Raw genomic sequence first — 13,695 nt, 5'->3', positions numbered from 1 at the left:
TAAAATAATAAAAATTAGCCAGGCATGGTGGCGCATGCCTGTAGTCCCAGCCACTCAGGAGGCCGAGGGAGGAGAATCACTTGAACCCGGGAGGCAGGAGGTTGCAGTGAGCTGAGATTGCACCACTGCACTCCAGCCTGGCGACAGAGCAAGACTCTGTCTCAAAATAAAAAAGAAAGTAAGAAATAACATCTTGACCTCAACCTGAAAATGTACTACTTGATTCTTTTTCTTTTCCTTCAGGACCTGGTGTGAATTATTCAGGGTGTCAGATCACATGGGCTAAGTTTTGTAAAGTAAGCAATCTTGTTAAATCCTCTTGGGAATGGGAGTACTCACCTGCATGGCTGTTGTGGAGGGGTCTGGCTTAAAGGCTTGAACTCTTGGTCCAGCAGCCAGTAGGACCTGCCAGTGGGTAGACAGGCCTGAGGATTTGGGTGGTGCACTGTGCCCCAGGAAGGGAAAGGCTGGGGTGGCGGTAGACTTGGCTTTCCCGTTATTCTTTTCTCCAGGAAAACATGGCTGGCAAGGGCTTCTCCTTCTGGGTCTGGCTGGACAATATCATTGACCTTGTGAAAAAGTACATCCTGGCCCTTTGGAACGAAGGGTAAGTCGGACAGAGTGTGCACAGGTGTAACTAAGTCCCCTGATCTCGGTGAGCCAGTGGCAGTGGGTGGCTGCCCTGTTAGCAATAACAACACTGTTCCTCCTCGTGGCTTCAGGTACATCATGGGCTTTATTAGTAAGGAGAGGGAGCGGGCCATCCTGAGCACAAAGCCTCCAGGCACCTTCCTGCTAAGGTTCAGTGAAAGCAGCAAAGAAGGCGGCGTCACTTTCACTTGGGTGGAGAAGGACATCAGCGGTAAGTGAGGCTCCCACCCACCCCACCTGCTGGCGGCTGCTGAGGCCTCATCACCACTGCTAGTTCCAGGCACCTGCTGCCCCCTGGTGGGTGGAGATGGCCCCGACTCCCTGCCTCAGTCACATTTGGGTGACTTCTGAATCCTTCCAGCTGAAGCATTGGTTTGCTTTTGTTTTGCTTCCTCCAGTGGCTATTGGTTGAGAAATTTGCAGTTTAAATTTTATTCTTCATCCCTTTCCTGTTTATCCTGTTAATATATCTTATGCAAGTAGTTATATTCAAGTTTATTGCCTTTGACCCAGCCGGTAGCCTCTTCTAAATGAGGAGCCAGCCTGAAACATTTCCACAGTACCAGGTCACTGGACAGGAGGTTCAGGGTCTCAACACTAGGGTGGTTTATGTCTTCTCCCCTTAGAGGAAATAAAAATGGGCCCTTTTCTCTGAGATTACCTAGCTGTAGGTTCCATGATCTTTCCTTCCCACGTCCCATGACAGGTAAGACCCAGATCCAGTCGGTGGAACCATATACCAAGCAGCAGTTGAACAACATGTCATTTGCTGAAATCATCATGGGCTATAAGATCATGGATGCTACCAATATCCTGGTCTCTCCGCTGGTCTATCTCTACCCTGACATTCCCAAGGAGGAGGCATTCGGAAAGTATTGTCGGCCAGAGAGCCAAGAGCATCCTGAAGCTGACCCAGGTAGTTGTTGATTTTCTATGTTCCTGGCATTTAATTTTTGGGAAAAGTTGGAAATTTCAGGATCTTTGGAGGATAGACAGGTAAATGCCTGAATAACCTGGGGGATCACTATTTGTCCTTATGGGAACGCACTGTAGTGAGTGCTTTTCTGGGGGTGACTGATGGGATTTTTTTTTTTTTTTTTTGAGACAGAGTTTTGCTCTTGTTACCCAGGCTGGAGTGCAATGGCGCGATCTCGGCTCACTGCAACCTCCGCCTCCTGGGTTCAGGCAATTGTCCTGCCTCAGCCTCCTGAGTAGCTGGGATTACAGGCACACGCCACCATGCCCAGCTAATTTTTTCTATTTTTAGTAGAGACGGGGTTTCACCATGTTGACCAGGATGGTCTCGATCTCTTGACCTCGTGATCCACCTGCATGGCCTCCCAAAGTGCTCGGATTACAGGCTTGAGCCACCGCACCTGGCTGACTGAGGGGATTTGAGAGAAGAATCAGAATCACTTAGACTAGCGCAGCCCCTGCTTCACGAGAGTTCATTAGTCTTAAGAGGGGATACAGCCTGGGCAACATGGCAAAACCGCGTCTCTACAAAAATACAAAAAAATTACCCAGGTGTGGTGGCGCGCATTTGTAGTTGTAGCTACTCAGGAGGCTGAGGCGAGAGGATCACCTGAGCCCAGGAGTTCAAGGCTGTAGTAAGCGGTGATTGTGCCACTGCACTCCTGGCTGATAGTGAGACACTGCGTCAATAATAAAAATAAAGAAGGGCCGGGCATGGTGGCTCAAGCCTGTAATCCCAGCACTTTGGGAGGCCGAGGCGGGTGGATCACGAGGTCAAGAGATCAAGACCATCCTGGTCAACATGGTGAAACCCCGTCTCTACTAAAAATACAAAAAAATTATCTGGGCATGGTGGCGCGTGCCTGTAATCCCAGCTACTCATGAGGCTGAGGCAGGAGAATTGCCTGAACCCAGGAGGCGGAGGTTGCAGTGAGCTGAGATTGCACCATTGCACTCCAGCCTGGGTAACGAGCGAAACTCCATCTCAAAAAAAAAAATAAATAAATAAAATAAAGAAGGGATTGATACACATACATACCCCAAAACATGCCTGAAACATGAGAAGAGAAAGTGAAGACAGTTTTTGTTAACAGGATGCCCAGCTGGCACAGTGCTTCTGTAGATGCTGGAAGGTTTGAGCACGGGTTTTAGCCCAGCATACCGCTTTTTGCCTGTCACTGAACCATGTCAGTGTGGCAGGCAGGTGGGCTGAAGAAACGCTTTCTGGAGGAAATGATTATTAGCAGCATGGGAGAATGGTTTACACCAGAGTAGAAGAGCTGGGAGCATCATTTTTGAAGGGGAAGACAGTGACTGGGTGGAGGGCAAGGGATCAGTATTTAGAATGTGCAACTGTTGCAAATAAGGTATTTTTTAATGTGTAAGAGGATGTGTATTTATGTTACTTATAAATTAATTTAGCTGGGTGCAGTGGCTCATGCCTGGAGTCCTAGCACTTTGGGAGGCCCAGGCAGGTGGATCACTTGAGCCTAGGAGTTTGAGACCAGCCTGGATAACATAGTGAGACCGTAAAAAAAATTTTTTTTAATTAGCCAGGGGTGGTGGTTTGTGCCTGTAGTCCCAGCTACTTAGGAGGCTGACTGAGGTGGGTGGATTGCTTGAGCCCAGGAGGTTGAGGCTGCAGTCAGCCATGATTATACCACTGCACTCCAGTCTGGGCTACAGAACAAGACCTTGTCTTACAAATAATAAAGAAATTAAAAGTATTATTTTACATTAAACCGGTAATCTCAGCTGGACGTGGTGGTTCACACCTGCAATCCTGCCACTTTGGGAGGCTGAAGAAGGAGGATCACTTGAGGCCAGGAGCTCAAAACCAGCCTGGTAACATAGTAAGACCCCTCTACAAAAAAAAAAAGAAAAGAAAAAAGAAAAAACAGGCTGGGCACGGTGGCTTATGCCTATAATCCAAACACTATGGGAGGCAGAGGCAGGTGGATCACCTGAGGTTGGAAGTTCGAGAGCAGCCTGACCAACATGGAGAAATCCTATCTCTACTAAAAACACAAAATTAGCCGGGCATGGTAGCCCATGCCTGTAATCCCAGCTAGTCGGGAGGCTGAGGCAGGAGAATCGCTTGAAACCTGGGAGGCAGAGGTTGCCGTGAGCCGAGATCGTGGCATTGTACTCCAGCCTGGAAAACAAGAGTGAAACTCCATCTCAAAAAAAAAAAAAGAAAAGAAAAAGAAAAAATGAAACAAAACTGTAATCTCTGGAGCTGTCCTCAGTGTGGAGGGGGCAGCCCCATCTGTTCCCTTTCAGCACTTGTTGTTTTGACTCTCTGGGTTGCCTGTGCAGATCCTGATGGGGAGCCTCTGATTTACCATTCTTTGTTTTATCTAACTTTCTGTAATTATAAAGCTGGAGTGCAGTCGCGTGATCTTGACTCACTGCAACCTCTGCCTCCTGGTTCAAGCAATTCTCCTGCCTCAGCCTCCCAAAGTGCTGGGATTACGGGCACGAGCTACCGCTACCGACTTAATGATGGGCTCTTTAACGTGATTTTTTAGGGTTAACTCCCTGCCCAGGTTACTGTTGAAAAAGCTGTTTTTGTCCAAATAGCACACACACAGAAACCCACCAACTTCTGTCCTACTTTTTCCTAGGAATTCCTTCTGAGGAACTTCTTGGGGTGGGGCAGCGTGGGGCTTGGAGGAGGGAGTTGGAGCTAACTGCCAGTGGCCTTTCTCCTTCATTCCGGTCCTGAGTCTCATTCACACTATAGGAGTTTTCACTCACTTCCTGTCTGCCGCCTATCTCTCTTTCCACTTGGGTTTCAGTTGGGAGATCTGTTTATCAGCCCCAGCCACACTGCTCTTTGTTCCTTCTGCAAAAGACATTGGGGTCCCAGGGCTGCTTTCAAGTTCCCACCTCCCAGTCTGAGGCTGCATCCTCCATTACCATTGCCCTTCCTGTGGGCTGGGAGGCCAGGTCCTTTCCTGCCCAGTTTCCTCTGGGGCAAGGCAGTCATCAGGAGAAAAGAACTAATTACTTGAGTAATTTGCCTGCCTCTCTTGCAGGGCACTCATCAGGAGAAAAGAACTAATTACTTGAGTAGTTTGCCTGTCTTAGTGAGAGGAGTGTGCCCTGAGGCGGGTGTTGGGGGGGTGTCCCTGTTATAAAATGGGCGCCTTCAGGAAGGTGAACATGTGACCATTTCTTCTCTTTCCATCACAAGAGTATTATGGTGTGAGAGTCTCAAAGATAATTATCCTCCCAGGACACTTCTCTCTTCCTTCTCTGCTGGAAACCCACAGGGCATTTCCTTCTGTTTGAGGGAGAGGTTCTGAGCCACTTACAAACTAGATAAAGTAGATGAAGGCATTTTTCTCAGTTATCTTTGTTTTTTTTTTTTTTTTTTTTTTTTTTTTTTTTTTGAGACTTATCTTGCACTGTCTCCCAGGCTGGAGTGCAGTGTTGGGATCTTGACTCACTGCAACCTCCATCTCCCGAGTCAAGAGATTCTCGTGCTTCAGCCTCCCGAGTAGCTGGGATTACAGACACACGCCACTACGCCTGGCTAATTTTTAGTAGAGACAGGGTTTCACCAGGCTGGTCTCAAACTCCTGACCTCAAGTGATCTTCCCTCTTTGGCCTCCCAAAGTACTGGGATTACAGGTTTGAGCCACCCAGCCTGGTCTTGTTTTTGTTTTTGTTTTGTTTTGAGAGTCTCTGTCATTCAGGCTGGACTCACTGCAGCCTCTGCCTCCTGGGTTCAAGTGATTTTTCTGCCTCAGCCTCCTCAGTAGCTGGGATTACAGTCGTGCCACCATGCCCAGCTAATTTTTGTATTTTTAGTAAAGACGAGGTTTCGCCATGTTGGCCAGACTGGTCTTATAAACTCCTGGCCTCAAGTGATCACCCAACTCAGCCTCCCAAAGTGCAGGGATTACAAGCGTGAGCCACTGTGCCCAGCCTCAGCTATCTTGATCGCTAGAGAATTAAGTCCTTTTCTGTCTAGGGCGGCAGCTGCTCCGTAAGGGCTGGGCCAAAACGATTGGATTTATAAGATACTGGAGCCCTGTCTCAGTAGCTCCTTTGAATTCTGTACTGAATTGATCAGTTTCTTGGCCAAAAGTAAGCTCAGAGGGTGGCCCAAGAGCCACTCTGCAGTGCCTTCTTTCACACGGTCATCATGCTTTCCCGTCCTTCAGGTTCTCTGTAAGCCTCGTGTTTCATGGCTGTACTGTTCGCAGCTCACCCCTCCCTGCCCCATGCCTTCTCACCGGTTTGTTCACCTGAATTCCCCAGATTTCCTGCCAGTGTCTGCAGGGTTCCTCAACCTCTTGCTATAAGCATTCAGCATCTAAAATTCAGTTTATTCCCATCATCGCATTTCTAACTGTAGAATAATAATTATAAATGACAAAGCTCATAGAAAATCGGCACCTTTTCTTCCCCCTCCCTCTTATTTTATACATAAAAAAGAACATGGGCTGGGCGTTGTGGCCAAGTCTGAGTGTGATGGCTCATACCTATAATCCCAGCATTTTGGGAGGCTGAGCTGGGTGGATCACTTGAGGTCAGGAGTTGGAGACCAGCATGGTCAACATGGCAAAACCCTGTCTCTACTAAAATACAAAAATTATTCTGGGTGCGGTGGCTCACGCCTAATCCCAGCACTTTGGGAGGCCAAGGCGGGTGGATCACCTGAGGTCAGGAGTTCAAGAGCAGCCTGGCTAACATGGTGAAACCCTGTCTCTACTAAGATTACAAAAAATAAAACTAGCCAGGCATGGTGGTGGGTGCCTATAATCCCAGCTACTCGGAGGCTGATGAAGGAGAATCACTTGAACCTGGGAAGTAGAGGTTGCAATGAGCCGAGATTGTGCCACTGCACTCCAGCCTGGGCAACAGAGCAAAACTCTGTCTCAAAAAAAAAAAAAAAAAGACAAAAATTAGCCAGGCATGGTGGTGCTGCCTGTAGTTCCAGCTGCTTGGGAGGCTGAGGCAGGAGAATTGCTTTGACCCAGAATGGGAAGGTTGTAGTGAGCCGAGATTGTGCCACTGCACTCGAGCCTGGGCAACAGAGTTAAGACTCTCTCAAAAATCAGCCACCACCACCGCTACCACCACCACCACCACCCAAAAAAGAGACTATATCTTGTTCCAGGTCTCATAGCTGTTGAAGATGTACCTGGACCCAGGTCTCTGGTCTTCTATTTGAATCAGTTGTACTGCCCTACAAAGTCATATTCTTTTTGGTGCTTTTTGATTGATGTATTTATCCAAGTAGGAAGTTACTCATGCCCTCATCCAAAAATGTGGTAGAGGCCAGATGAGTGTTGGTAGGAATAGGAGGTATAACCTTTGGCTTTGGAACCACAAGCATTAGCTGTCTCCATGTTCTCTTAAAGACTGGGTGATGTTGGTATCTAGGCCGGACACCATGCAAAGACCACACAGGCTCGGTTCCTGCATGCAGAGAAGTTATCCAAGTGATAGGACCAGCCGGAGTAGAATCCTCAGACCACATGGAGGCTGTTAAACTTTTAAATCTAGGGAAAGAATGAATACAAGGTTGGCATTAGTCTAGGCCCAGGTGGGAAAGGGTTATGCTGAAAAGTCTCTGCAGCTCAGCACAGCTTTGTGCAAAGGATTGAAGTTCAAAGCTGCTAGTACGTAGAATATCAAATAGTAAAGATGAGGGCAGGCAAACCTGAGGGGCAGATAGAGCTTTCCCGACAATCTCTGCATGAGGATGGAGTGAGCTTCAAATCGGTCCTGCTGAGGCAGCCGGCGCTTCCTCCAGCTCTGCTTACTGAATGTGAAGTCACAGTCAGTAAGAAAACTGGTTTTGTTCTTCCCAGGCGCTGCCCCATACCTGAAGACCAAGTTTATCTGTGTGACACCGTAAGTGGCTTCCTTTCCCTATTTTGCCTTTATTTCTAATATCCTCAGTTATCCCTGGGAATAGGACACTGGGTGAGAGTTCATCTGCCAAGGGTTGGAAGCCCCTGGGCTATGTTTAGTACTCAAAGTGACCTTGTGTGTTTAAAAAGCTTGAGCTTTTATTTTTCTGTTGGAGACCAGAGTTTGATGGCTTGTGTGTGTGTGTTTTGTTCTTTTTTTTTTTTCCATTGTGTCTTGTCAACCCCCCCTTTCCCCTCCTGCTGCCCCCCATTTCCTACAGAACGACCTGCAGCAATACCATTGACCTGCCGATGTCCCCCCGCACTTTAGATTCATTGATGCAGTTTGGAAATAATGGTGAAGGTGCTGAACCCTCAGCGGGAGGGCAGTTTGGTGAGTATTTTGTTGACAGATGTTGTTCCTCTGAGGGAAGTGTTCCCCTTTTGAGTGATGCTCTCATGTACACAACCGAGAGCTGGTCACTGGGAATGGTAGGAGGTTCCAGAGCATTGTTCTCCAGTAGAAATGGCGTGAGTGCCACATGTGCAAATATGAATCCTCTAGCAGCCACATTGGAAACCAACAAAGTTAATTTTTACAATATATTTTATTTAACCCCGTAAATCCAACATACTTCAACATTTAAGAAAAAGTTGAGGCTGGGTGTGGTGGCTCATGCCTGTAATCCCAGCACTTTGGGAGGCTGAGGTGGGTGGCTCACTTGAGGTCAGGAGTTCAAGACCTGCCTGGCCAACAGGATGAGAGACCCCATCTCTACGAAAAATGTAAAAATTAGCCAGGCATGGTGGCACTTGCCTGTAATCCCATTTACTCAGGAGGCCGAGAAGGGAGGATCCCTTGAGCCTTGGAGATGGAGGTTGCAGTGAGCCGAGATGGTGCCACTGCACTCCAGCCTGGGCGACAGAGTAAGGCTCCATCTCAAAAAAAACAAAACTAAACTAAACTAAAAGAAAAAGTTGAGATCTTTTTCTTTTTTCATTTTTTCTTTCCTATAAGTCTTTAAAAATGTGGTGGGCTTTTGACAGCTACAGCACAGCTCGGTTTGGACAAACCAAATCTCAAAATGCTCGGTGGCCACGTGTGACTCAGGGCTCCTGAATTAAATAGTAGATCAAGGGCAGAAGAGCCAAGGACAGCCTTAGATCTTCTGTAAATGTAGAGATCTGAGGCTGGGCGCGATGGCTCAAGCCTGTAATCCCAGCACTTTGGGAGGCTGAGGCGGGTGGATCACGAGGTCAAGAGATCAAGACCATCCTGGTCAATATGGTGAAACCCCGTCTCTACTAAAAATACAAAAAAATTAGCTGGGCATGGTGGCGCGTGCCTGTAATCCCAGCTACTCAGGAGGCTGAGGCAGGAGAATTTCCTGAACCCAGGAGGCGGAGGTTGCGGTGAGCCGAGATCGCGCCATTGCACTCCAGCCTGGGTAACAAGAGCGAAACTCTGTCTAAAAAAAAAAATGTAGAGATCTGGGAATCAGAAGGAGAAAGGGCCCTTCCAGACGTAGGGTCCTCTAGGGAGGAGAGTAAATCTGGCTTTTCTCACCACCCCTGGGCTTTAAGGGGCAGGAGATTGGATGGCAGTGGTAGCCTGAGCCCTGCCCTCTGAAGGGCTGGGGGCGTGGACTGCCAGTTGCAGAGGGTGGACAACTGAACCCTTTTCCCTGTCTGTCCCTCCAGAGTCCCTCACCTTTGACATGGAGTTGACCTCAGAGTGCGCTACCTCCCCCATGTGAGGAGCTGAGAACGGAAGCTGCAGAAAGATACGACTGAGGCGCCTACCTGCGTTCCGCCACCCCTCACACAGCCAAACCCCAGATCATCTGAAACTACTAACTTTGTGGTTCCAGATTTTTTTTAATCTCCTACTTCTGCTATCTTTGAGCAATCTGGGCACTTTTTAAAATAGAGAAATGAGTGAATGTGGGTGATATGCTTTTATCTAAATGCAAATAAGGATGTGTTCTCTGAGACCCATGATCAGGGGATGTGGCAGGGGGGTGGCTAGAGGGAGAAAAAGGAAATGTCTTGTGTTGTTTTGTCCCTGCCCTCCTTTTTCAGCAGCTTCTTCTTGTTGTTGTTCTTAGACAAGTGCCTCCTGGTGCCCACGGCATCCTTCTGCCTGGTCCTGTAAGCAAATGCCACAGGCCACCTGTAGTTACATACTTCTGGCATTGCACTTTTTAATCTTGCTGACATCCAAATAGAAGATAGGACTATCTAAGCCCTAGGTTTCTTTTTAAATTAAGAAATAAGGACAATTAAAGGGCAAAAAACACTGTATCACCATAGCCTTTCTGTATTTAAGAAACTTCAGGCCGGGCGTGGTGGCTCATGCCTGTAATCCCAGCACTTTGGGAGGCTAGGCGGGTGGATCACGAAGTCAGGAGATTGAGGGCATCCTGGCTAACATGATGAAACCCCATCTCTACTAATAAAGTACAAAAAAAGTAGCCAGGCATGGTGACATGCGCCTGTCATCCCAGCTACTCAGGAGGCTGAGGCAGGAGAATCGCTTGAACCCGGGAGGCGGAGGTTGCAGTGAGCCGAAATCGCGCCACTTCATTCCAGCCTGGGTGACAGAGAGAGACTCCATCTCCAAAAAAAAAAAAAAAAAAAAAAGAAGCAGCAGCAGCTTCAGTTAACCAACTCCTTGGTGCTTTAAGCATTCAGCTTCCTTCAGGCTGATAATTTGTATAATCGCTGAAACAGGCTTCAGGTCAAACCCTTAAAAGACATCCGAAGCTGCAGCCTGGCCTTTGGTGTTGAAAGAGGAAGGTTTAAGGAGAACCCAAGCATTTTAGACTTTTTTTATAAATAGACTTTTATTTTCCCTTGTAATGTACTGGCCTTTAGTGGGTAAGGCAGGGCAGAGGGTGCTCACAACCTTGACTCCCTTTCTCCCTGGACCTGATCTGCTGTTTCAGAGGCTAGGCTGTTTCTGTGGGTGCCTTATCAGGGCTGGGATACTTCTGATTCTGGCTTCCTTCCTGCCGCGCCCTCCTGACCCCAGTCCCCCTGACCCTGCTAGTGGCATGTCTCCTCCATTGTCTACAGGTCCCTCGTCCTGTTTGTTTTAGGAATCCTGGTCTCAGGACCTCATGGAAGAAGAGGGAGAGAGTTACAGGTTCAACATGATGCAGACAGACTATGGGGCCCCAGCTACGTGTCTGGTTGAGCTCAGGGAATATGGTTCTTAGCCCAGTTTCTTGGTGATTTCCAGTGGCACTTGTAATGGCGTCTTCACTTAGTTCATGCAGGGCAAAGGCTTACTGATAAACTTGAGTCTGCCCTTGTGCCAGGGTGTATACTTGGCCTCCCTTTGAGGCTGGTGACTCTCTCCTCCCTGCTGGGGCCCCACAGGTGAGGCAGAACAGCTAGAGGGCCTCCCTGCCTGCCCGCCAAGGCCCATCAGCTCGCCTCTCCTGTGCATATGGGAACACTCAGCATATGCTAGGTGGGTCACCTCTGACCCAGAGGCATGGCTGGATTTAGCGACTCAAAATGACCTTGCCTTAGCTGTTCAGAGTTTCTATGGATTCTGTTTGTTAGATCCAATTAGCGGGTCTCTGAATGAAGCGGGAGAGGACCTTCTCTGAGATGAGCAGGGCTTGCCCCAGTCCTCCCAGCTGGAGACAGCTGATGATTCATGCAGAGCTCTAGCTTCTCCGGCAACTCTCTTCAGTACATGATAAGCTTAACTAATAAACTGAGGGAATATTTAGAAAGGTGAGACTTGGGCTTACCATTGGGTTTAAATCATAGGGACTTAGGGCAAGCATCTGGGCTTCTCTGGAGCAGATATTGTCAAGTTCATGGCCTTAGGTAGCGTGTATATATATGGTCTTAACTCTGATGGTAGCAAAAGTTCTGAGAGGAGCCCAGCCTTGTCTGGCCCCTAAAAGAACAGGGTCCTCAGGCCCTGCCCGCTTCCTGTCCACTGCCCGCTGCCCGCCCCCAGCCCAGCCCAGGGAATCCCGTGGGTTGCTTACCTACCTATAAGGTGGTTTATAAGCTGCTGTCCTGGCCACTGCATTCAAATTCCAATGTGTACTTCATAGTGTAAAAATTTATATTATTGTGGGGTTTTTTTGTCTTTTTTTTTTTTTTTTTTTTTGGTATATTGTTGTATCTACTTTAACTTCCAGAAATAAACGTTATATAGGAACCGTCTGATACTATGGCAGCTCTGTCTGGCTGGTGGAGGCTTCCCTTTCCCCTGTAAGTTCTGAGGGGCCTCACACACAGGTGGGTCCCGAGGTAGGAGCAGGAAGGGGTCTTGAGAGGAGGCGGTTGCCTTAGCCCCCTGCCCCCGCTTTCGTTAGCCAGCAGCCCGGAGGTAAGAGGTGCTTGGAGGAGCAGGGGGTCAATAGTCCAACGGCAGAAAGGTGTCAGAGCTGGAGGCCTCCCTCCCTGTCTCCATCCTCCCCCGAGCGGCCTCATCCTGTCTGGGTTCAGATAAGCCACCTAAGCGGGGTGGGGGGTAGATACTCCCACCGCACCCCCCAAGGCCTCCCCTTCCACAGTTGGCTCCTTTATCACTTTCCCTTCAGTTCACCCAGCGGGGACAACACGCAGACACACTCGGTGGCTGCTGGCCGCGGGGCCCCCGGCAGCGAGCAGTGATAATGCAGGGAAAAGCGCCCCGACTTTAGCTACACGGGCGCCCACGGGGCTTCTCCTCACCGCTACACGTGCCCCAGCGCCCTGGAGCGAGCGCCTTCCCTCGCAGAGATAGAGCAGATTAGCCCGGTGGGGCGGTGGCGCCTGCCCCTCCCCTCCCCATCCCTCCTCTCCCGCCCCTCCTCTGCCACCCCCGCCGGCCCCCTTCTCTGGGCCCTCTGCGCCTCCCTCCTGGGGCCTGCGAGCCTCCTCCTCCCTCGTTTGAGCTCTGAGCTCAGAAGGAACCTGCCCACAAACCTGGCTCCCAGCCCCACCCGGGGAGCCCGTGTTCCTGAGCCCGAGGCCCCCAGCGACTGCAAGGACTGGCTGCTGGTGACACGGGGGTCCAGCTGGGGTGGGCCGGTACCCCTGGCTGCACCCCCGCCTCACACAGTCGCCGGCAGCCGCGTGGTGCCACCTGCTGGCCTCCGGGAAGGAGGAGGATGGGACGGTTGCTGCGGCTCTCGGGCTGCCCCTGGGCCCAAGGGTTGAGAAGAATCTCGGCGCCGGGCCCTCCGCCGCCGGCTTCAAGGCTGCTGGGAACAGCAGCAGCTAAAGAGAGGCCTGGGTCAGAGAGCTGCCCACCCGCGCCCATCCCCATCTTTCCCCTACACCTCGAGTCCCCTGCTTTCTACGGAATGTGTGCCCCCTAACCTGGTTCCTTAGCCTTCTGAGAAACACTGACAGTATTCCAGGTGGTGGCCAGCACCCTGAAAACCAGAGCAAAGCGGGCAGAGTTAAATCTAAGACTAAACATGACAGCATTAGGGATACAGGGAGGAAGGAACAAAAACCACCCAGCCCCAGGGAGGCCACGGTGCCCCAAGCAGGAGCCATAGCAGCAAATGTATGAAAAAATACTTTATTCCAAAACACTGTTTACACAAATGTGTGGTCTCTGTACAAAGTACAAAAGAATCCCTCTTCTCATCCCACCTCCCTTCAGAGATGTTTCAGCCTTGAGCTCCCAATCTTCCGTGGCCAGCTGCCCCGACAGCGAGTCCAGCAGCCTCAGAGGGAGGGAGGATCGTGAGGTTGGGAGCAAGGCCGTCCCAGACCGCAGCCTGTTATGCAACAAGGAAAGGCCTGCCCTAGGCCCCACCTCCCAGCAGAGTCAAACCAGCTCAGCTTTTACCCCTCACTCCAGATTCCACAGGCACGCGGCCCCTGGCTGATATGCAGCTTGTCTTTCATGGCAGTTCTTCCCCCCCGGCAGGCAAGAGGACTAACCCTGCAAAGTGCCAGGGCCCCTGTCCACCCACCATATCCTAGACCCAATCTTTTCTTCCTCTTCGTAGACAAGGTGACAGACAGGCAAGGAAAGAAGCTGGGGCCCGACGCAGGGGAGAGAATGCAGATCCCGCGGAACGTGGGCAACAGCATCACAGACTTGAATGAAACCCAAGAACGAGCAGCCAAGCAAGGACTAATTCAGAGCAGCTCGGAAGCCCTCACTCAAACTGGGCGGCTCCTCTGTGCTAAGGACATGGCCAGGGCCCAGAAGAGCACTCAG

The 13,695-nt window shown here is 50.0% G+C and overlaps 1 protein-coding gene across 8 annotated transcripts in view; it reads left to right on the top strand.

Annotated features, from left to right (window-relative positions):
- The window catches only part of STAT3 (signal transducer and activator of transcription 3), an 80,242-nt gene extending 68,546 nt beyond the window's left edge, over positions 1-11,696 (top strand). For 2 of the 8 annotated variants that reach the window (XM_039476492.2, XM_074388736.1), the window contains exons 18-24: positions 244-296; positions 513-607; positions 723-862; positions 1,358-1,567; positions 7,458-7,500; positions 7,831-7,893; positions 9,201-11,696. In XM_039476492.2, coding sequence (XP_039332426.1) covers positions 244-296; positions 513-607; positions 723-862; positions 1,358-1,567; positions 7,458-7,500; positions 7,831-7,855 — 566 coding nt within the window. In that variant the 3' untranslated portion in view covers positions 7,856-7,893; positions 9,201-11,696. Of the gene's footprint in view, positions 1-243; positions 297-512; positions 608-722; positions 863-1,357; positions 1,571-7,457; positions 7,501-7,780; positions 7,894-9,200 lie in introns of all 8 variants that reach the window. The other 6 variants (XM_039476490.2, XM_074388734.1, XM_039476491.2 and 3 more) reach the window with 3 other exon arrangements.
- Positions 11,697-13,695: the final 1,999 nt, after the last annotated feature.

Source organism: Saimiri boliviensis, chromosome 17, assembly GCF_048565385.1.
Source record: "Saimiri boliviensis isolate mSaiBol1 chromosome 17, mSaiBol1.pri, whole genome shotgun sequence".
Taxonomy (NCBI): Eukaryota; Metazoa; Chordata; class Mammalia; order Primates; family Cebidae; genus Saimiri; species Saimiri boliviensis.
This window is presented reverse-complemented; position numbering and strand designations above follow the sequence as displayed.